The sequence below is a fragment of the Euprymna scolopes genome, chromosome 46 (genome assembly GCF_053919585.1).
Source record: "Euprymna scolopes isolate OS-2025 chromosome 46, ASM5391958v1, whole genome shotgun sequence".
In the NCBI taxonomy this organism is placed as follows: domain Eukaryota; kingdom Metazoa; phylum Mollusca; class Cephalopoda; order Sepiida; family Sepiolidae; genus Euprymna; species Euprymna scolopes.
In genome coordinates this window covers 109,874,909-109,897,576 of record NC_136527.1, presented here as the reverse complement: position 1 = coordinate 109,897,576, position 22,668 = coordinate 109,874,909, and the positions used below count along the sequence as shown (strand labels likewise).

The 22,668-nt window shown below is 36.2% G+C and overlaps 1 protein-coding gene across 2 annotated transcripts in view; it reads right to left on the bottom strand.

The window, feature by feature from the left end:
• The window catches only part of LOC145270612 (carboxypeptidase D-like), a 293,674-nt gene that overhangs the window by 213,696 nt on the left and 57,310 nt on the right, over positions 1 to 22,668 (bottom strand). For both annotated transcript variants that reach the window (XM_080126242.1, XM_080126241.1), the window contains exon 2: positions 21,139 to 21,281. In XM_080126242.1, the coding sequence (XP_079982368.1) occupies positions 21,139 to 21,276 (138 nt within the window). In that variant the 5' untranslated portion in view covers positions 21,277 to 21,281. The remainder of the gene's footprint in view (positions 1 to 21,138; positions 21,282 to 22,668) is intronic.

The following is a 22,668-nucleotide window of genomic DNA, read 5'->3' as shown; positions in this document are numbered from 1 at the left end:
TTTCTCATATGTTATATCTCCCGTCTTTTGGAAATATAATAATAATAATAATAACCCCCACTACCTCACCACTGTCCCCACCCCCCAAATAGCCAAGTAGTCAAGGAGGAAGGAAAGACCAAGGAGTGAGCACTGACCAGACCTCCACTGTATAAGTGCGAAGAGAAATGAGACCTTGGGGAGGCTTATTGCCACTCAAATTCCAGTAACGACTAATGGCCATTACCAACGAGAAATCAATGGTAAGCACCTGTTGCGATAATGCAAATTTATTTGCAAATGGTATCAAAAGAGGTGGGGAGTACTGGAAAATCTGAGGAGACTTGTTGTCATTCAGCTTCCAGGGAACACCACAGGCTGTATTCAATGATTTCTTTGATAACCTGTGTGGACGCTCCTTGTGAGCCCATAATTATGAATTCGCATAAGTTACAGACGCTAAACGGCCATATATAAACGGAAACAGAAGAAATACAAAATATAAACGAACACTGCACAGAAAGATGAAAACTGGATCTTCGGAATTGTACATCTCCAGTATCAAATAATCCTCATACTCACTGTGAAATTTACTTAAAAGCGGTAGCTCTAGATATATCTAAGGCTTTTGACAGGTTATGGCATGAGGGTCTCCTCAGGAAAATTAGATCATACGGTATCACTGGTAGAATACTTAACATAATTAAATCCTTCTTAGATAAGAGAAAAATCCAGGTTGTCCTCGACGGTTGTACATCTAAACAATATGATATAAATGCGGGAGTGCCTCGGGGGTCTATCCTTAGACCTCTGTTGTTCCTAATATTCATAAATGACCTCCCCGACAAGATTGCCTCTGAGATGGGTATATATGCTGATGACACCACACTCTATAACAGGCACGGCAGGAAGACGAATGAACACATATCTAAAGAAATGGCAGAAACACTAGAGGAAGACCTCCAATCTGTAGTGGAATGGGGACAGAAATGGTTGGTCACATTCAATGCCGCCAAGATTAAACTAGTTTCCTTCAATAATTACAAGAAACCTTCTCTACCACCTATAGCAATGGTCAACGACTCTTTATCTGAGAATACCTCTTTCAAACTCCTTGGCCTAACGTTCACAGGAAACATGAGTTGGAACAATTACATCGAGGGCATTGCCAGGGCCGCTGCAAGGAAGGTAGGCTCTCTCTACTGTGCTAGAAAACTACTAACACCTGAAAGTATCCTATACCTCTATAAGGCAACCATTCGCCCATGTATGGAGTATTGTTGTCATATTTGGGCTGGTGCATCGGCTACTAGTCTTTCGCTCCTTGACAAGGTTCAAAAAAGAGTCGCAAATCTGATAGGCCCTGAACTGGCATCTAAGCTTCAGCCTCTGTCCCATCGATGAAACGTTGCATCCCTCTGCCTGTTCTACAAGTATTTTAATAGTGAATGCTCTGAGGAACTGTAAGCACTTGTGCCCCCACGACGTGAACATCCTCGACAGACCGGACAGGTAGCTAAATCCCACCCCCACACAGTAGAGATTCCTAGATGTAAAAGAGCTTTCTACTCCAGTAGTTTCTTCTCCAGAACCGCTAGATTCTGGAATTCCATTCCAGGTCACTGCTTCCCCAAATGTACTGACATGCAGAAGTTCAAGTGTAACGTGAACCATATCTTGCTGTCCAAATCCCTACATAGTAGCCCAGTAGTTGTTGCCCCTGATAATAGCCCCCTACACCAAAGTGGCAATTTGCCTTGTTTGGGGTGAAAATGTAATAAAAAAAAACCCCAAAAAAACCCAAAGACATTTTGTAATTCATATACAAAAACAAGGAAAACAAATTACTATGATTGAAAATTTTATGGCTGTAAAAAAAAAAAAAAAAGTACTAAAAATAAGCTCTGGATGATTTCCTTAATGTGCGACTTTAAGGGCAAATGTCACATAGCTCACTACACAATTCATGTCATTACCTTTCCAACGAGCCTTCATTCGTTAAATCAATAGTCGCTCAGATTTTGAATTTACAAAATTGTCAAAATGGTGATATATATATATATATATATATATATATATATATATATATATATTCGCCTATGTATGGAGTATTGTCATATTTGGGCTGGTGCATCTGCTGCTAGTCTCTCACACCTAGACCGGGTTCAAAAGAGAGTCGCCAACCTAATACGTCCTGAACTGTCATCTAAGCTTCAGCCTCTGTCCCATCGACGAAACGTTGCATCCCTCTGCCTGTTCTACAGGTATTTCAATGGAGAATGCTCTGACGAATGGCAAGCACTTGTGCCCCCTCGACGTAAGTACCCCTGACAAACCCGACAAGCAGCAAAATCCCACCCCTTCACAGTTGAGATCCCTAGATGTAAGAGAGCCTTCTACTCCAGTAGTTTCTTCCCAAGAACCGCTGGACTTTGGAATTCCCTTCCGAGTTCCTGCTTCCCCAACTGTACTGACATGTAGAAGTTCAAGTGTAACGTGAACCGACCTCTTGCCGCCCAACTCCCCACATAATACCCCTGTAGCTTATGTCCTTGATAGTAGCCCCCTACAGCAAAGTGGCAATGTGCCTTGTTTGGGGTGAAATTGCAATAAAATATATATATATATATATATATATATAATATATAACTACTTAATTTACTCACATAAAATTAATATACGAAAGTATAGATTTATGCGTAAACTGTAAGTATTTACTTCAAAAGTGCTCAATACGTAGGTAGAGCTAGTTAGTAAGTTATAAAATGTATATGGCGATTAAGCTACACTGAATATTCTGCCTTTCATCCACTCTAGGATTCTTCAGGCTTATATATATAACGATTTAAATATTTGCAGATTTTACTATAGTTTTTTTTCTTTTCAGTTTAATTTTTATTATTATTATTTTTTTTTTTACTTTTCAAAATACAGTTACCGTTAAAGTGTAGTATGTGTTCTCATATATTATGTTTTAACAATTTTATTTTAGTCATAATCCAGATTGCTCTTTTATGGGGGGGGGGGAAATAGATTTTCCCCATATTAAAAAATCACCCTCAAATGAGGAATATAAGTCTCCCCCACCCCCGTTCTGTTCATGTTGTGTAATGTTGACACAGAATGATACGTAAATACTCAAAATGACTTATGTTTGTCCTTATCACCCAAGGGACTAAGTAACCCTAAAGGTATTTACAGTCATTTGGGCTGCACATTTCAGCATCCCAAAATATAAAACTCATCGGCATCTTTTGATGCAAATATGCAAAGAATTTAAAAGAAAGTGGACGCATTGAGGAATGCATAAATTAGCAAAAATAAGAAATAAAAAAAAATAAAATAAAATTACCAAGTCATAATTTTATTTTGTGACATTTTTTTTTATTTTTTAATTACATTTTCACCCCAAACAAGGCACATTGCCACTTTGGTATAGCGGGCTACTATCAGGGGTAACATCTACTGGGGTACTATGTGGGGATTTGGGCAGCATTGCACTTGAACTTCTGCATGTCAGTACAGTTGGGGAAGCAGGGACCCGGAATGGAATTCCAAAGTCTAGCGGTTCTGGAGAAGAAACTACTGGAGTAGAAAGATCTTTTACATCTAGGGATCTCTACTGTGTGGGGGTGAGATTTAGCTGCCTGTCGGGTTTGTCGAGAGTGTTTACGTCGTGGGGGCACAAGTGCTTACAGTTCCTCAGAGCATTCTCCATTAAAATACTTGTAGAACAGGCAGAGGTATGCAAAATTTCGTCGATGGGACAGAGGCTGAAGCTTAGATGCCAGTTCAGGGCCTATCAGATTGGCGACTCTCTTTTGAACCTTGTCTAGGAGCGAGAGACTAGCAGCAGATGCACCAGCCCAAATATGACAACAATACTCCATACATGGGCGAATGGTGACCTTATAGAGGTACAGGATACTTTCAGGTGTTAGTAATTTTTGTAGCACGGCAGAGAGAGCCTACCTTCTTTGCAGCAGCCCTGGAAATGCTTTCAATGTAACTGTTCCAACTCATGTTTCCTGTGAACGTTAGGCCAAGGAGTTTGAAAGATGTACTCTCAGATAAAGTGTCGTTGGCCATTGCTATTGGTGGTAGAGGTTTCTTGTAATTATTGAAGGAAACAAGTTTAGTCTTGGCAGCATTGAACGTGACCATCCATTTTTGTTCCCGTTCCACTACAGATTCGACGTCATCTTCTCGTGTTTGTGCCATTTCTTTAGAAATGTGTTCAATTTTTTTCCTGTCATGACTCTTATAGAGTGTGGTGTCATCAGCATATATGCCCATCTCAGAGGCAATCTTGTCGGGGAGGTCATTTATTAATATTAGGAACAACAGAGGTCTAAGGATAGACCCCCGAGGCACTCTCGCATTTATATCATGTTGTTTAGATGTACAACCGTCGAGGACAACCTGGATTTTTCTCTTATCTAAGAAGGATTTAATTATGTTAAGTATTCTACCAGTGATACCGTATGATCTAATTTTCCTGAGGAGACCCTCATGCCATAACCTGTCAAAAGCCTTAGATATATCTAGAGCTACCGCCCTGCCCTCCCCGGTTTTATCCAGTGAGTGGTCATTGCCACTTGGACACAAGGGGCTACTATTTAGAACTATATCCACAGAGACGCTATATAGGGAGTTGAGCAGCAAGATTTCTGTCCACATTACACGTCAGTAGAGTCAGGGAAGCAGGAAACAGGGATTGGAATTCCAAAGTGTAGCGGTTCACGGGAAGAAACTATAAGAGTAGAAGGCTTTCCAGCACTTGGGAACCTCTACCGTGAAGGGGTGGGATTTTGCTGCATGTCGGGTTTGTTGAGAAGGGGGGGCACAAGTGCTACCAGTTCGTCTGAGCACATTCCATTAAAGTGATTGTAAAATAGGGACAGGGATGCAAGATTGCGATGATTGGACAGGGGTTGGGTTTTGGCATTAATTGAAATGGGTGGCTCTCGTCTAGGGGAAGCTCCTTGTTTTGATAAGCTTCTGGGCTTGACCTTTACCCCTGACCTGAAATGGTATACGTACATCAAGTCAGTTGCCAAGCTCGCTGGAAAGATGGTGGGATCCTTCTACCGCTCCAGATGATATCTCACCCCTGATGCAATTCTCTATCTGTATAAAAGCCAAGTACGTCCAAGGATGGAGTACTGCTGCCACATCTGGGCAGGAGCCGCTTAAAACAGCCTATCCTGCCTTGACAGAGTACAAAATAGGCTTCGTGGCCTAGTGTGCGATGCCCTTTTCTCTTCCCTGCAACCTCTCTCCCACAGGAGAGACGTTGCGAGCCTGTCCTTGTTTTATCGTTACTACCATGGCAGGTGCTCGTCTGAACTCCAATCTCTGGTCCCTCCTCACCAATCTTTCACGATAAACACCCGTCTAGCTGAAACCACTGTCAAAAATTTTCTCCACTCCTTATCTGTGCCAAAATCAAAACGTAGATTCCATGAACAAAGCTTCTTTTCTTAGAAGTGCATGCCTGTGGAACTCTGTTCCGGTTGCCTGTTTCCCACCCGACTACAACCTGGATGTCTTCAAGTCCAATGTAAACAAATTCCTGATGAACCGTCTCCTTAAGTAGGACCCTTTATCAAATCTCCAGCACTAACGTACTGTACACGCAATAACCCTTATCCCCGAGTGGCTTCTGGGCCTTGATAATGGTGACTACCTTGGAAAAAAATAAAAATAAAAAAGGTCTTATTAGGTTAGAGACGCTTTTATTGGGCTCTGTCTAAGAGGGAGAAATTGGTGGAATATGGACCAGACAAGATGCTGCAACAACGCTCCATGCTTGTTGAAAATCAAATCGAACCCTCTAAAAAAAAAAAACAAAAAACAAATAGGAGGAGGGGAGGAGGCTTTTGAACATAAATACTAAATACTTATTCAGAATATAAAAAAATCTCTGCATGTCAGTACAGTCAGGGAACAGGGGTCCGGGAGGGAATTCCAAAGTGCAGCAGTCTGGGGGGGGGAGCTATTTGAGTAGCAGACCTTAGAGCATCTAAGGTTCTCTACAATAAAGGGGCGGGATTTTGCTGTTTATGGGGTTTGTCGAGTGTATTGTTGTCTGTTGTCGAGGGGGTACTAGTGCTTGCCATTGAGATATTTGTAAAATGGGCACAAGGATGCCACGTTTCGGCGATCGGACAAAGGTTGAAGTTTAGCTGATAGTTCAAGTCCTATTAGATTGCCGCCTCTTTTTTGAACCCTGTCTAGGAGCGAGACACTAGTGGCAGCTCAATCATAACACTATTTGCTAGAACGAAGTGGATTCTTGTTTTTTGTGCAGTAAGATTTACAAAACAACAGGCGAGGCCTTGCTAGGCACATCAAACACCTCAAAAGCCATCTGAGAAAACATCAATGACATATTTGTGAAACGAATTGATGTCCTCTTTTATAAAATGACTAGTATGGCTACCCAGCATTACCCGAGTAGAGAGAGGTGGTATACTAAGGCTATTGAGCTACCAACCCCAACCCCAACCCTAAAAATAAAAATCTAAAATAATAGTGAGTGCTTGTGTGAGTGAAAAAAAAAAATAGCTGCAGTATCCAGGCTCAAACCTGTAATGCTAAGAGGAAAAAAAGTTAAAAAAAAAAAAAAAGCAGATGTGTTAATTGACTTGTCCACAGTGCACTTTTGTCGTCACGGGCCTTTGAAATAACATGTTTCAATGTGCGTTGAGATCGCAAGGCGTGAATGACTTAGAAAAAAATGTTGACTCAAAAACTTACCCCTCCTTACAAAAAATCGCCCAGTTGACCATGAAAGAATTAATCTTTTTGTCCAATTTTTCAATATTTGTCGTCCGAGAAGTCGATCTTGCTAAAGATACTAATTTTGTCACAGTCCGACACGTTTGTTGAAAGTTTTTTGCGAGGCATACAAACACACGCATACATTTTGTCTTTTATAGTGGGGGATACCCGGCATTGCTCGAGTGTGGAGAGGTGGTGGAGAGGTAGTAAGGAAGCCCAGGGAGGGAGGGGGGATCAAAACAACAGTAGACAGCCCGGATGGAAAAAGGTGTTAACAAAAAAAAGTGCTAATAGGCAGGCTCGAACTTGAAACAAAGGAAGAAAAAAAAAAAATAATAATAGTGCGTAGATTGCATAAGTTTTATAACTTGCAACAAAAAAAGACAACCGGTTTTAACAAACAGAAATGGCACCATGTCGTCTTTTCTAAGAAGACAATTTTATTGTTCTACCCAGAAATAATAATAGTGCGTAGATAGCATAAGTTTTATAACTTGTAACAAAAAAAAGAAAACCGGGTTTCAACAAAAGGAAATGGCATCATGTCGTCTTTTCTAGGAAGACAATTTTATTGTTCTATCCATTGCAAAACTAGAAGTCCCAAGTGTTAAAGGTAGTCAATCACAAAGAGACATTGGCTTGTGAAAATGTCGAAGCAAAAACCGACCCCTCCTTGTAAAAAACGGCCCAATTGAAGGTAAAGGCATTAATGTTTTAAGCCAATTTTTGGATATTTATCGTCCAGGAGATAAAACTTTGTAACGATACCAATTCCATCAGGATCTGTTGCGTGTCGAAAGTTTTTGGCATACACACACATTTTGCTTTTTTTCAACAAAAACCATCCTCTCATGACAAGATCAGCTCTACGCATACGTCAGACGTCATGGCCTGATTTAGTTTAAATATTTGAAGAACTGAGAGAATTTCATGTGTGTCGTGTTAGCTCAGTTGGTTAGAGCGTTGGTTTATTATCTAAATGTTTTGGGTTCGAATCGTGGTGTTATTTAAGCCTTTTTTCATGTAACGTTCGTTTTTCTGTTTTTTTTTTTTTACTTCGCTTATTCTTAGGTTATCAGTAACACCACCCACCCCCGACCATACAAACACACACCCAAAAACACCCGGGTACCCACCGATTTTTTAGATTTTAATATCGAAACAGGCTTATTTAAGCCATTTTTCATGTGTTTTTTTTTGGGGGGTTTTAGTTTTAACGTTCGTTTTTCTGTTTTCTTTTTTGTTTTTGTTTTTTCAATTTTTACATTTACCATCGTTCGTTTGCCTTAGGTTAGTTTTTTGTGTTTTTTTATGGTTTGATTTACAAAACATGCTACCCCTATCTGTAGAAACGCGACCTAAGGGATTAATGATTTTAGCCAGTTTTTCGATATTTGTCGTCCGAAGGTTCACGCTTCAAAATGATACCGATCTGGCGAAAATCCGTTGTGGAAAGTTTTTTGCGAGACTTACAAACACACACACTAACACACAGTTTGGCTTTTATATCTATATAGACTAGCGGGGGTACCGGGCGTTGTCCGAGTGAGAAACATGGGGTGGGGGTTGGGGGTTAAAAATGTTTTGGTATGCAGGTAGGATCGAACCTGAAGCCCTGAGGTGAAGTTGGAAAATAAAATGTGAAAAAAAAAATGACACGTTAACCAATCGGCCAACAAGAAAGAGTTACTGAAAGACATTTGAATTTATTTAAGTTGAAGAGAATTGACAGGTACCTGCACCTAATGACTTAATGAGGTCAAGTGGAAATCATGGAGTTAACATTTTCTGCGAGCGTTATGACGATGTAAACAATAGCTAGTCAGCAGTTAACATTTTCTGCGGGACAGTTTTTAATGAGGTCAATAACTCGGTTTGTTTGTTTTTACCCAACTTAGGGGAAAACCAGCACCTCGTTTATTAGGGGAGTGTCCAGACAAAAACAATTGTTTGATATGACGCTAAAAAGCTGACATTGACCAAACTTTGACATCACTTTCCCGAGACCACCGGAAACTGCCGATTCGAATCCAGTTTCGCTTTTTCATACTGAAAAGCAAAAGATACATGCAATGACCTAAAAATCTGGAAAAAATAGCGCGTGAAAGTCGGACAAATTAAATACACACACAACCCCATTCGTAACTCTTAGATATTATCATTTAGATGTGATATAAAAAGTTTTAAGAAGGAATGAGCCGACCGAGAAGTCCAGCGAAAAAAGCCTTTTGCAGACATGCACAAAACGAACAGACATACACACATATATATACATTTTCGCATTTATATATATATATATACTAGCGGGGGGTACCCGGCGTTGCCCGGGTGTTTGGAGGTGAGTGTTGTTTTGGGTAAATCAAAACTCCGGAAGGGGGGAGGCGGTAAAATAAAAATAAAATCTTTGGTAGGTTAGTATGAGGATCGAACCCGAACCCTTGAGGCAAAGTTGGAAATTAAAGTGTGAAAAAAAAATCGTGTGACGTTAACCAGTGGGCCACCACGACAGACTAACTTGTCACGTTTGAATTTGAGTAATAAAAACAGAATTGACACGTCGCGCCTTAAAACTTAACTAATGAGGTCATAGAAGTAGCGGACTAAACTTTTGCTCTGTTTCTATATGACCTCATTGAAAATAAGGTCATATAGAAACAGAGGTCAAATAATGAGGTCAAATAATAGAAGGAGCGGACTTTACTTTTGCTGCGGGGCAGCTTTTTGGTTTTTTTACCCAACTTTGACTGTTTTTTTCACCAAGATGTTGGGGAGGGGGAAACCAGCTCCCCATTTTCCAGATTGAATAGTAATTGTCTGATATATGGAGTTTGGCCCCAAACTGATCAAAACTGATTAAAGCTTCTGGACGTTTTCCAGTGCGATTGCCGACGCTGTCTTAGCTTTGAATTAGTTTCGCTTTTTATACAAAAAAGCTGAACGAACACAAGACGGGCTGAAATAGCAAAAATTTTGTAAAGATCGACGTAAATAAATCTAAAGGCGACTTTCATTCCCAAACCATAGATATTATTATATAGGGGGGTATATAAACAGTTTTAAGCGATAGTAATGACCCCGGGAGCGTGTGCGAAAGAAGCCTTTGCGAGACATACACGAAATGGTCACACACATTTTGCCTTTTATATATATAGATATTGATTTCCTAAAATCACAATGGTTTGATTTACAAAATATGTAATATGCTCAGGCTACTCACCATGTTGCCTAAAATATACAAGGTGCCTTCAATAAGTTTCCAGACTTTTTTTTTTGTGTGCCCACTTTTATTGATAGTACACACATGAAATTCCAGTCCCCTTCGAAGTAATCTCCTTTGGCTGCAATGCAGTTGTTGTACAGTTTCTTGTCCTGCCTTGATAGAGTTCAAAATAGACTTCGTAGCCTCGTAGGAGATGTCCTTTTCTCTTCCCTGCAACCTCTATCTCACAGAAGAGATGTTGCAAGTTTGTCTCTGATGTATCGTTATTTTCATGGCAAGTGTTCGACTGAGCTTCAATCTATGGTCCCCCCTCGCCAAACTTTCACAAGAAACACTCGTCTAGCTGAAAACACTATCAATAATTCCCCCCCCCCACTCTTTATCTGTGCCTAAACCTAAACGTAGATTCCATGAACAAAGCTTCTTTCTTAGAACTGCACGCCTGTGGAATTGTCTTCCATTTTTCCTGCTTTCCGTCTGACTACAATATGGTTGTGTTCAAGTCGAACGTAAACAAGTTCTTGACGAGCCGTTCCATGTAAGTTAACAAATTTACCGAATTGATTACTATATTGTCCAATTTCTACTGTACACTCTTTAACCCTTATCCTCGAGTGGCCTCTTGGCCTTGATAATGTGGTGATGCCTATGGAAATCCTCTTGTGTGACAGCCTCTTTCATCTCTTCAATCATCTCATAGCGACAGACTTTTACAAGTAGCAAACGCACCTCATCTTCATTTTATTGATTAATTGGTCCCCCGACAAAAAGGAGGGTGGACCTGCAAATTCATTCTTGTCCGTTCGTCTGTCCGCACTTTTCTCAATAACTACGCCTTGGAATTTTTTGAAATTTTGCACAAACATTAAACATGATATGAGTAAAAAAAGTAACGAAATGGATTTTCCGGAAAAACTCTGCCCCACCCCCACCCCACACACACGGGGGCGCCTTTCGGGTTGAAATGACTAAAATTGACATTTTTGTGCTTATTAAAAAAAATTGAGGCCTTGCATTTTTATAAAACTTCCTGAAAAGTTGTAACTGACTGATTTTTATATAATTTTTGTTCGTCTACACTTCATGATAACTCTTGGATGTGCACCAGGGGGCTCTTTTAGGCCTAATAAAAACACTCCATTTTTGGGACTATTTTGCCATATTTGTCCAAAATTTTTTGTGCATGTCTATTTAGCAGTTTTGCATGGTGCTGAACTCAAATTTATATATGTTAAGGCCTTGGGGACTTTTGAGGCTAAATAAAGGGGGCAAATAATAGATTTGGTCATTTCTATTTTTGCATGGTGCAGAACTCAAATTTACATATGTTAAGGCCTAAAACTGCATCGTTTGTTCATTTTCACCAGGATTTGACGTCCCCTGGGGACTTTTGGGGCTAAATGTGGGGTGGGGGTGAGTAAATGCTGAACTTAGTCATTTTTTTATGCCTCGTTCACTGTGCACTCACGGGCGGGGCATACATGCTTAATTTTGATTAATTAATCAAAATTAATCGCAATTAATTAGAATTAATTAAAATTAATGAAAATTAATCAAACTTAATCAATATAAATGAAGGAAAAAGAGGTGAGTCCGCTGTCTGTATTAGTAAAATAATAAATTGAGTATATTTATTATAGTTGTATTTTGTGTCTGATGATTGGCCATTTTGGAATATCTTAACAAAATACATCAAAGTTGCACTGCGCCTTGTTTGCATTGAAATTGTAATTAAAAAAATCACATTCAATAAAAAAATCACATTCAATAAAAAAAAATCACATTCAATAAAAAAAAATCACATTCAATAAAAAAATCACATTCAATAAAAAAAAATCACATTCAATAAAAAAAAATCACATTCAATAAAAAAAATCACATTCAATAAAAAAATCACATTCAATAAAAAAAAATCACATTCAATAAAAAAAAATCACATTCAATAAAAAAATCACATTCAATAAAAAAATCACATTCAATAAAAAAATCAAATTCAATAAAAAAAAAATCACATTCAATAAAAAAAATCAAATTCAATAAAAAAAAATCACATTCAATAAAAAAAATCACATTCAATAAAAAAAATCACATTCAATAAAAAAAAAAATCACATTCAATAAAATCACATTCAATAAAAAAAATCACATTCAATAAAAAATCACATTCAATAAAAAAAATCACATTCAATAAAAAAATCACATTCAATAAAAAAAAATCACATTCAATAAAAAAAATCACATTCAATAAAAATAATCACATTCAATAAAAAAATCACATTCAATAAAAAAAAAAATAAAATAAAATTAGCTGACATCCAAAAAATCTAACTTGCAGCACTAAAATAATGCATAAAAACAATTGCACGAATTGGGCACTCTTTAACCCTTATCCTCGAGTGGCATCTGGGCCTTGATAAGTGGTAATTCCTATGTAAAAAAAAAGGAAACTATAGCAAACAGCGATTATATAAAACGGTGGTGAGGGGGCTAATACTTACTTCACTAATTCCAACATTTGTCATTTCCTCAATTCGCTAGATTGCTACACCGTGGAGTGCCTCTCATACCAAATGTCGCATACAAGCACAGATGCTATTGCTGCGAAGAAGATGGGCTCTCTTTACCTTGCTAGAAAGTTACTTTTTTTTTTTTTTTTTTACATAGGCATCACCACATTATCAAGGCCAAGAGGCCACTCAAGGATAAGGGTTAAATAGTGTACAGTAGAAATTGGACAATATAGTAATCATTAGTAATGAAAATTTGGTAAATTTGATAACTTATATGGAACGGCTCATCAAGAACTTATTTACGTTAGACTTGAAGACAACCATATTGTAGTCAGCCGGAAAGCAGGAAAATGGAAGACAATTCCACACCTGAAAGTATCCTGTACCTCAATAAAGCCACCATTAACCCATGTATGGAGTACCGTTGTCAAAATTGGGCTTGTGCATCTGCTACTAGTCTCTCGCTCCTGGATAGGGTTCAAAAGAGAATCACCAACCTGATAGGTTCTGAACTGTCATCTAAGCTTCAACCTCTGTCCCATCGACAAAGTGTCGCATCCTTCTGCCTGTTCTATAAGTATTTTAATGGTGGATGCTCCGACGGACTACAAACCCTTGTACCCCCTTGACAAACCCGGCAAGCAGCTAAATCCCACCCCTTCACAGTTGAGATCCCTAGATGTAAAAAAGCCTTTTACTCTAATAGTTTCCTCCCCCAGAACTGCTACACTTTGGAACTCCCTTCCGGGTTCCTGCTTCCCCAATTGTACCGACATGCAGAAGTTCAAGTGTAATGTAAACAAACATCTAACTGCTCAACTCCCCACATAGTACCCCTGCAACTTATGGCCCCGATAGTAGCTCCCTACATCAAAGTGGCACTGCGCCTTGTTTGGGGTGAAAATGTAATTAAAAAAACAAAGCAAAAACATATTCAAAAAATCAGTTGGCATCCAAACAATCTAACTTGCAGAACTAAAATAATACATAAAAATAATTACACGAATTGGACACTCTTTGACTCTTATCCTCGACTAACATCTGGACCTTGATAAGTGGCGATTCCTTTGTAAAAAAAAAAAAAAAATTCTTCACTAATCCCAACATTTGTCATTTCCTCAATTCGCTAGATTATGAAATCGTGGAGGGCATTTATTGTGCGTCGCATGCTATTATTATGATTATTATGATTATTTTGCTACACGAAGGAGAGAGAGCACCAGAAAAAATGTATATATATATATATATATATATATAGTAAGCTATAAAATATATATGGCGAATGTGAGAGATTATATATAATAAATTCCACAGCCAAACAACGTCGCAGCCCACAAGAGCCATGACAGACTCAAAGAACCGGAAGTCCAAGACTCGAGTTTCGCCCTCATTTGGGCTCATCAGTTAGACACATCCGAACTCAGGATTCGAAACCTGAGCCTCTTGCATGTAAGGCAAGCACTACCAACTGAGCAAACGCCCTGCACACAAGAATTTCTATTAACCAACACAGATCAAGCAAACTGCGCCGAAATCCGACTGTGAAAGCCATCCAGCAATGCTAACCAAGCGAGCAACATATGATAGGATTTTCAGAATGTGAGAGATTGTATATAATCAATTCCGCAGCCAAACAACGTCGCAGCCCACAAGAGCCATGACAGTCAAAGAACCAGAAGTCCAAGACTCGAGTATATATATATATATATATATATATATATATATATATATATATACTAGCATTTCAGCCCGGCGTTGCCCGGGTGTTTGGAGGTGTATGCTGAGCAAAAAAAAAAAAAAAGAAAGAAAAGGGTTCATTTTTTTTAACTTTAACCCCTATTATGCCCCCTTAAAATTTATAGTTTTGTGCTCCAATCAAGTTATTAAGTTAGATTCATGTCCAAGGAATATATATCTAAAATTTCAAGTGTTTAGACCCAAAATTGTCGGAGGAGTTTGGTAGAGTTCTAAAAGGTCAAATCGTTGAACTTTGACATCTAAACAGTCAAATTTCTGGCCGAAAACCGATCACATATTTTCCCAAATCTCAGTACCCTGTATATCAAATTCTGAGTCTGTAGACTAAAAATTGACAGAGTTATTGCGTAGGGAAATGTACACAGACATGTTTACTTTTATATATATATATATATATATATATATATATATATATATATATATATAGACTAACATTTCAGCCCGGCGATTCCCGGGTATTTGGATGAGCAAAAACAAAAAAGAAAGTGGTAGTAGGGAGGCAGGCTTGAACCCGTGACGCGAAGGAGGAAAAGAACGGGGTAAAACCAACGTTTATGCTGTTACGACCACCGCCAAACCGGAAGTGACATTTTTTAAAATTAAGGCTAGACAATCTAAAGGAGAGGATAACTTTCAAAAACATCGGCGAAAAAAGTGACCCCCCTGTAGAAAAGTGCCCAGTTGAAGGGGAAGATATTAATGTTTTTAACCAATTTTTCGATATTTGTCGTACGAAAGGTCGAACTTTAAAACGATACTGATCTTGGTAAAATCCGTCGCCTCTATTGAAAGTTTAAGGCAGACATGCAAACAGACATACATACATACATTTATATATTGGTAACTAAAGATTTTCGACCCAAACTGATGAAAAAGCTTGTCCTATCTCTGAATACCCTTTATGTAAAATTTCAAATATTTAGACCAGAAATTGTCTGAGTAATTTGGAAGAGACCGCAGATGTCAATTTTTTAAAACTTCGACCCCTATTATGACCCCTTAAAATTTATTGTTTTGGGCTCAAATCAAGTTATTAAGTTAGACCCATGTCCAAGGAATCTATATCTAAAATTTTAAGTGCTTACACGCAAAATTGTCGGAGGAGTTTGGTAGAGTTCTCAAAGGTCAAATCGTTGAACTTTGACCCCTTAATCGCCAAATTTCTAGCCCACAACCGATGACATATATTTTCCCAAATCTCAGAAACCTGCATATCAAATTTCGAGTCTGTAGAATAAAAATTCACAGAGTCATTGCGTAGGGAAATGAATACAGACACACAGATACACATATACAGACACGTTCACTTTTATAGATATATAGATAGATAGTTTAAACAAAAATATATACGTATACATAAATATATATGGAAACAATTTTGTGTTTACCATAAACTTTTTCACAAATATTATGCAAGTATAAATCATGTAGAATATCTGCATGAATATTATAATTACACGTAATAGTTAACTAAAGATGATCATTCCATAAGAAAACTGAAAAACTAATAGGGAATTAATTAAAATGAACGTTTAAACGAATATGCAAATTAGCTAGATCATTTGCAGATGAATGCAATTCCATATATAAGAAAATTGCATTTTCTTTTTAAATAAAAAGAAAAAAGGGTTTCTAATATGAATATTAATGCACAAAAAAGAAAAACGAATTTCTAGGAGTATATATATATATATATATATATATATTTTGGAGTTATATTTTTGGATTATACCGTCATTGGATTATTTACCTTTCACCAGACTGTCCATTCACGTGTAATAACTTTTTTCTTCACCATATACCCTCTGCTCCACTTTTTGTTATCAAGTAAGATCTTTAACTTACTTGTTGTTTCATCAAATACTTTTGTATGCAAAATCCGATCCCGCATTTTGCTAATTCCTACCCTCTGATGAGAAGGAAAGTATTTCTTCGAAACTCCGCGGATTAAGGACTATCCACTTATCAAGACTTTCCTTTTCAGATTAAATATGTTTTTAACTCTTTTTCAAAGTGTTTTTTAACATGTTTTATTAACTGTTTGCTCATATATATATATATATATATATATATATATATATATATATATATATATATATATATATATATATATATATATATATTTGTTTTCACAAGTGACGGCACAGTCCTTAAATTCGTCCACGCAATTCCTAACACCACCGCCGAATCGACACGCCGCGCCATAAACAAATATCGTTGAATCGACACACACGTTCCCAAGCAGGGCCGAACAATCTCGCCAAATCGCACGGATATAAAAATGCAATAACGCGAGACACGTTATTAAAGCAGTGACTTTCAAATCCCGAAAATCACTTATCGGCTTGTTCTTTTCATAGCCGTTGGGCGAAACTAAATCGTCACTTTGGAGTAAGATGGGTGTAGTTCATTAGTGGGCTTGATTTGTGATCGAAAGGTCCCGGGTTCGCTTTGCACCGCAGGTAGGCCCGACTCATACGCTTATGCGCTTCCGCGCATGGTTGGCACAGCAGTTTTGTAGGAATTTTTGACACCCCTAACACGAAACTGCGAATACAATATAAAAATCTCGTAATTTCTCTGTTAAAAGTGGGTTATTTATTTTCTTTATGGATTATACTTCCAAAATAAACTATTACAGTTGTTTTAAAAGTAATAAAAATATTTTTTTTTTTTTTTAAAACAGTAATGAATTTTCCGAACTCAATATTTTTCAATTTTTAAACTCAATATTTTTAAATTTTTAAAATCTATCAAAATTTTTCTATTGATTCTATTTTTACGATATTTTCAGGGTCAATGTGAAATTTTATGTTCTTTCCAATAAACCGAATATAATATTTTAGACAAACGTTTTTTTTAAATTCACGCCCCCCCATTTTCACGCCCCCCCCATTTTCACGCCCCCCCCATTTTCAACTTTCTCTTAAAAAGTAAATAATTAATTTATGTTTAATAGTTTTATATATCACAAATTGAAGAGAAAAGGTCAATAAATAATATATTCAAATTTAAAACAAAAAAAAAAAAACAGTTTTTTAGAAATTTACCTGTAAAGTCCGAAGTTTAAAACCTTATTTTATAAGAACACATTTTTTCTTTTTGTCTTTTTTTTTTTTTTTTAAATGAAACCTTGGTCCTTGCTCCTTTAATTGAAAAAAAAATTAGGGCTTGAATTACATTTTTCGAGGAGTTATAAGCTTAGAAAGATAGGGGGTCGAATAATTTACGCCTCTCATTTTGAAATGTCTATTAAAAAGTAAATAATTAATTTATGTTTAATAGTTTTATATATCACAAATTGAAGAGAAAAGGTCAATAAATAATATATTCAAATTTAAAACAAAAAAAAAATCAGTTTTTTAGAAATTTACCTGTAAAGTCCGAAGTTTAAAACCTTTTTAAAAAAAAAAAACACATTGTTTTGTTTTTTTTTTTTTTTTAAATAAAACCTTGGTCCTTACTCCTTTAATTGAAAAAAAAATTAGGGCTTGAATTACATTTTTCGAGGAGTTATAAGCTTGGAAAGATGGGGTGGAATTATTCACTATTTTCACGAAATTTCTGACACTGCTACAGCAGCATACAAGCACAAATGCCATGTAACAACACACTCGATAAAAAATAAAATTAACTGACATCCGAGCAATCTAATAGCCTGCAGAAGTGAAATAATACATAAAAATAATTGCACGAAGCGCAACATTAATTAATCAAATCACATTTAAAATAAGTAATAACATTTTAAACAGCCTAAAAATCGAATATAAAATAAGTAAAAAGATATAAACAAAAACATAACAAGACTGCATAACTCAGTTTGACAATTAAAAAAAAAACAAGCGAAATTCTTATTTACGCGTAAACTTCCCCATAAAGTAACTACCAACAATTTACCCCACTATATGTGCCTAAATCTATAAACCTAAAAGCAAATTACACTTGACGAGCTACAACCACTACCAACAATTTCTTCTACTCTCTATCTCTGCCTAAATCTAAATGCGGATTCCATGAACAAAGTTTCCCTCCTAGAAGTGGCCGTCTGTGGAAGTCTGTCGCACTGGCCTGCTTTCCAGCCGACTACAGTATCATTGTCTTCAAGTCCAATGTGAACAAATTCTTGTTGAGTCGACTTTTAAATAATCAAATTCTACACAATTTCCACCACATCGGATCGCTACACTGTTGTCTCAGTGACCACCTTACACTCATTAACCTTTATCCTTGAGTGGCATTCAGCCTTGATAAGTTGTGATTCCTTCGTAAACAACAAAAATTGTATGTTGAAAGTTATGACATGGAAACGTAATTAACTCTAAGACTATTTATCTGGAGAGTCTGAATATTTTTATGGTGGTTAATGTAATAAAAAAATGTTGCGTGGTGGTTAATGTGATCAAATTAAATGTTGTATGTTGGTTAATGTAATCAGAATAAATGTTGCGTGATAGTTAATATAATCAAATTAAATATTGCGTCGTGGTTAATTTAATCAAATTAAATGTTGCATGGTGGTTAATGTGATCAAATTAAATGTTGCATGGTGGTTAATGCGATCAAATTAAATATTGCGTGGTGGTTAATATGATCAAATTAAATGTTTCGTGGTGGTTAATGTAATCAAATTAAATATTGCGTGGTGGTTAATGTGATCAAATTAAATGTTGCGTGATAGTTAATGTAATCAAATTAAATGTTGCGTGGTGCTTAATGTAATCAAATTAAATGTTGCATGGTGGTTAATGTGATCAAATTAAATGTTGCGTGGTGGTTAATGTGATCAAATTAAATGTTGTGTGTTGGTTAATGTAATCAGAATAAATGTTGCGTGATAGTTAATATAATCAAATTAAATGTTGCGTGGTGATTAATTTAATCAAATTAAATGTTGCATGGTGGTTAATGTGATCAAATTAAATGTTGCGTGGTGGTTAATGTGATCAAATTAAATATTGCATGGTGGTTAATATGATCAAATTAAATGTTTCGTGGTGGTTAATGTAATCAAATTAAATGTTGCGCAGTGGTTAATGTGATCAAATTAAATGTTGCGTGATAGTTAATGTAATCAAATTAAATGTTGCGTGGTGCTTAATGTAATCAAATTAAATGTTGCATGGTGGTTAATGTGATCAAATTAAATGTTGCGTGGTGGTTAATATAATCAAATTAAATGTTGCATGGTGGCTAATGTAATCAAATTAAATGTTGCATGGTGGTTAATGTAATCAAATTAAATGTTGCATGGTAGTTAATTTAATCAGATTAAATGTTGCGTGGTGGTTAATGTTATCAAATGAAATTCTGAATAGTGGTTAATATCGAAAAGCATCTGATGTTTGTATCAAATTTAGAAAAATAGGAAGTTAAACGTCAGTCAAAATTTCAATCTCCATTGAACTTTTAAGATCAATGTCAAAGGTCATATAAGGTGTGAGACTCTATATTTATACTCGACTAAAAACATTGTAACAGTGCATAGGAACGTGTGAAACGCCACAATCTCCAAATTCTGCTAAGCTAGAAAGCGAAACGCCACAATCTCCAAATTCTGCTAGGCTAGAAAGCGAAATGCCACATTTTAAAAATTCTGCTAGGCTAGAAAGCGAAACGCCACATTTTCAAAATTCTTCTAGGCTAAAAAGTGAAACGCCACAATCTCCAAATTCTGCTAGGCTAGAAAGTGAAACGCCACAATCTCAAAATTCTGCTAGGCTAGAAAGCGAAACGCCACATTTTCAAAATTCTTCTAGGCTAAAAAGTGAAACGCCACAATCTCAAAATGCTGCTAGGCTAGAAAGTGAAACGCCACAATCTCAAAATTCTGCTAGGCTAGAAAGCGAAACGCCACATTTTCAAAATTCTGCTAGGCTAGAAAGTGAAACGTCACAATCTCCAAATTCTGCTAGGCTAGAAAGCGAAATGCCACATTTTCAAAATTCTGCTAGGCTAGAAAGCGAAACGCCACAATCTCCAAATTCTGCTAGGCTAGAAAGCGAAACGCCACATTTTCAAAATTCTGCTAGGCTAGAAAGCGAAATGCCACCATCTGAAAATTCTGCTAGGCTAGAAAGCAAAACGCAACATTTTCAAAATTCTGCTAGGATAGAAAGCGAAATGCCACCATCTCTAAATTCTGATAGGCTAGAAAGCGAAATGCCACCATCTCTAAATTCTGCTAGGCTAGAAAGCGAAACGCCACATTTTCAAAATTCTGCTAGGCTAGAAAGTGAAACGCCACATTTTCAAGATTCTGCCAAGTTAGAAAGCAAAAAACCACATTTTCAAAATTCTGCTAAGCTAGAAAGCGAAATGCCACATTTTCAAAATTCTGCTAGGCTAGAAAGCGAAATGCCACATTTTCAAAATTCTGCTAGGCTAGAAAGCGAAATGCCACATTTTCAAAATTCTGCTAGGTTAGAAAGCGAAACGCCACATTTTAATAAATTCTGCTAGACTACAAAGCGAAACGCCACATTTTCAAAATTCTGCTCGGCTAAAAAGTGAAACTCCACATTTTCAAGATTCTGCCAAGTTAGAAAGTGGAACGTCACGTTTTCAAGATTCTACTAGGCTAGAAAGCCAAATGCCACATTTTCAAAATTCTGCTTGACTGGAATGTAATATTTTCAAAATTCTGCTAGGCTAGAAAGCGAAACGCCACATTTTCAAAATTCTGTTCGGCTAGAAAGCAAGTTTGCATTTTCCAAATTCCGCAAGTCAAGAAAACTAAATTCTGCATTTTCCAAATTCCATTCCCCTCCCCCCGACTGTATTAATATGAATAAATTCAAATGTAAGGTGAACCAACATCTTACTGCTCAATCTCCACTGAAACAAATAAAAACTTAAAATAAAACATGTCAAAAGTGTCCAAACGTACCTGCTCGATGAAAGTCAACAGAGCGTCTTTATTGTTGACCCATTCTGAAGCGAGTTGGGATGCTGGTGGATATTTGCAACACGAAAGTTCCAACGTGATCTCGAAACAATTTCCGTTCACATAATTGTAATCCTGCATGCCACCTGCACAAAACAAACACAAAATAAATTAACGTTAATATTTACCGCAGTGCAGACAAATACATATATTTTATATTATATTTCTTTTAAATAAAATAGACGTTTTCGTCTATGAATTCTATTTTTGATCCTTTCAAACTTCCGAATAATGGTTTTCACTTCTGGCAGGAAGTGGCTGATGTAATCACCATATTTATCAGAAGTCCGAGTACTTTCTAATCCTTCTGGATTCATCGTCAGGGTTAAATTAATTTAACTATTTTTTAACAATTTATATAATTTTTTTCTTCATTGGTTAATTATTTTTACTTTTTTCATTGGTTTGTTATTTCACTTTTTTCATTGGTTAATTATTTTACTATTTTCATTGGTTAATTATTTTTACTTTTTTGCATTGGTTAATTATTTTACTTTTTTCATTGGTTAATTATTTTACTTTTTTCATTGGTTAATTATTTTTACTTTTTTCATTGGTTAATTATTTTTACTTTTTTCATTGGTTAATTATTTTTACTTTTTTCATTAGTTAATTGTTTTATTTTTCTCATTAGTCAATTATTTTATTTTTCTCATTAACTAATTATTTTATTTTTCTCATTAACTAATTATTTTATTTTTCTCATTAATTAATTATTTTACTTTTCTCATTAGTTAATTATTTTATCTTTTCATTTGTTAATCATTTTATTTTATTTTTTCAATGGTTAATTATTTTTTTTTTCAATGGTTAATAATTTTATTTTTTTCAATGGTTAATTATTTTATTTTTTTCAATGGTTAATTATTTATATTTTTCATTGTTTAATCATTTTGTTTTGTTCATTGATTAATTATTTTAATAATTTTACAAACAATTCAGGATGTTATTTCTATTGGTTAAGTTTATTTTATTTTTTGTGTATTTTTTTTTGTAGTTTTTAGTAATGCTTTTAGTATTTCACGTTTTCGTTTATTATTGGTTTGTTTAAGTATAATTGGAGAAAGTGACAGGAATGTTTATTAGTCAGGTGGTTAAATATAGTACTGTTTTCAAAGCGAGGCATCGTTAACCCCCCCCCCCCCGACAACATTTTATTTTATGAAATATATCTTAGAGAAAAAATGATGCCTACACACACACACACACACACACACACACACACACACACAAAACAATGGGCTCCACATTTTGGCCTAATATCTCCGCACTAGCAACGAAACTCCAGCCTCTGTCCCATCACCCAAATGTTGCATCTCTGCATCTATTTTACAAGTATTTGAATGGAATGTGCTCTGATGAATTCAAAGCATTTGTTCCCCTGCTCTGGACGGAAATACCCTCGACTACTCCAACAAGCAACAAAATTCTACCCCTACTCTGTAGAGATGTCGCAAAACCTACTCAAATGGT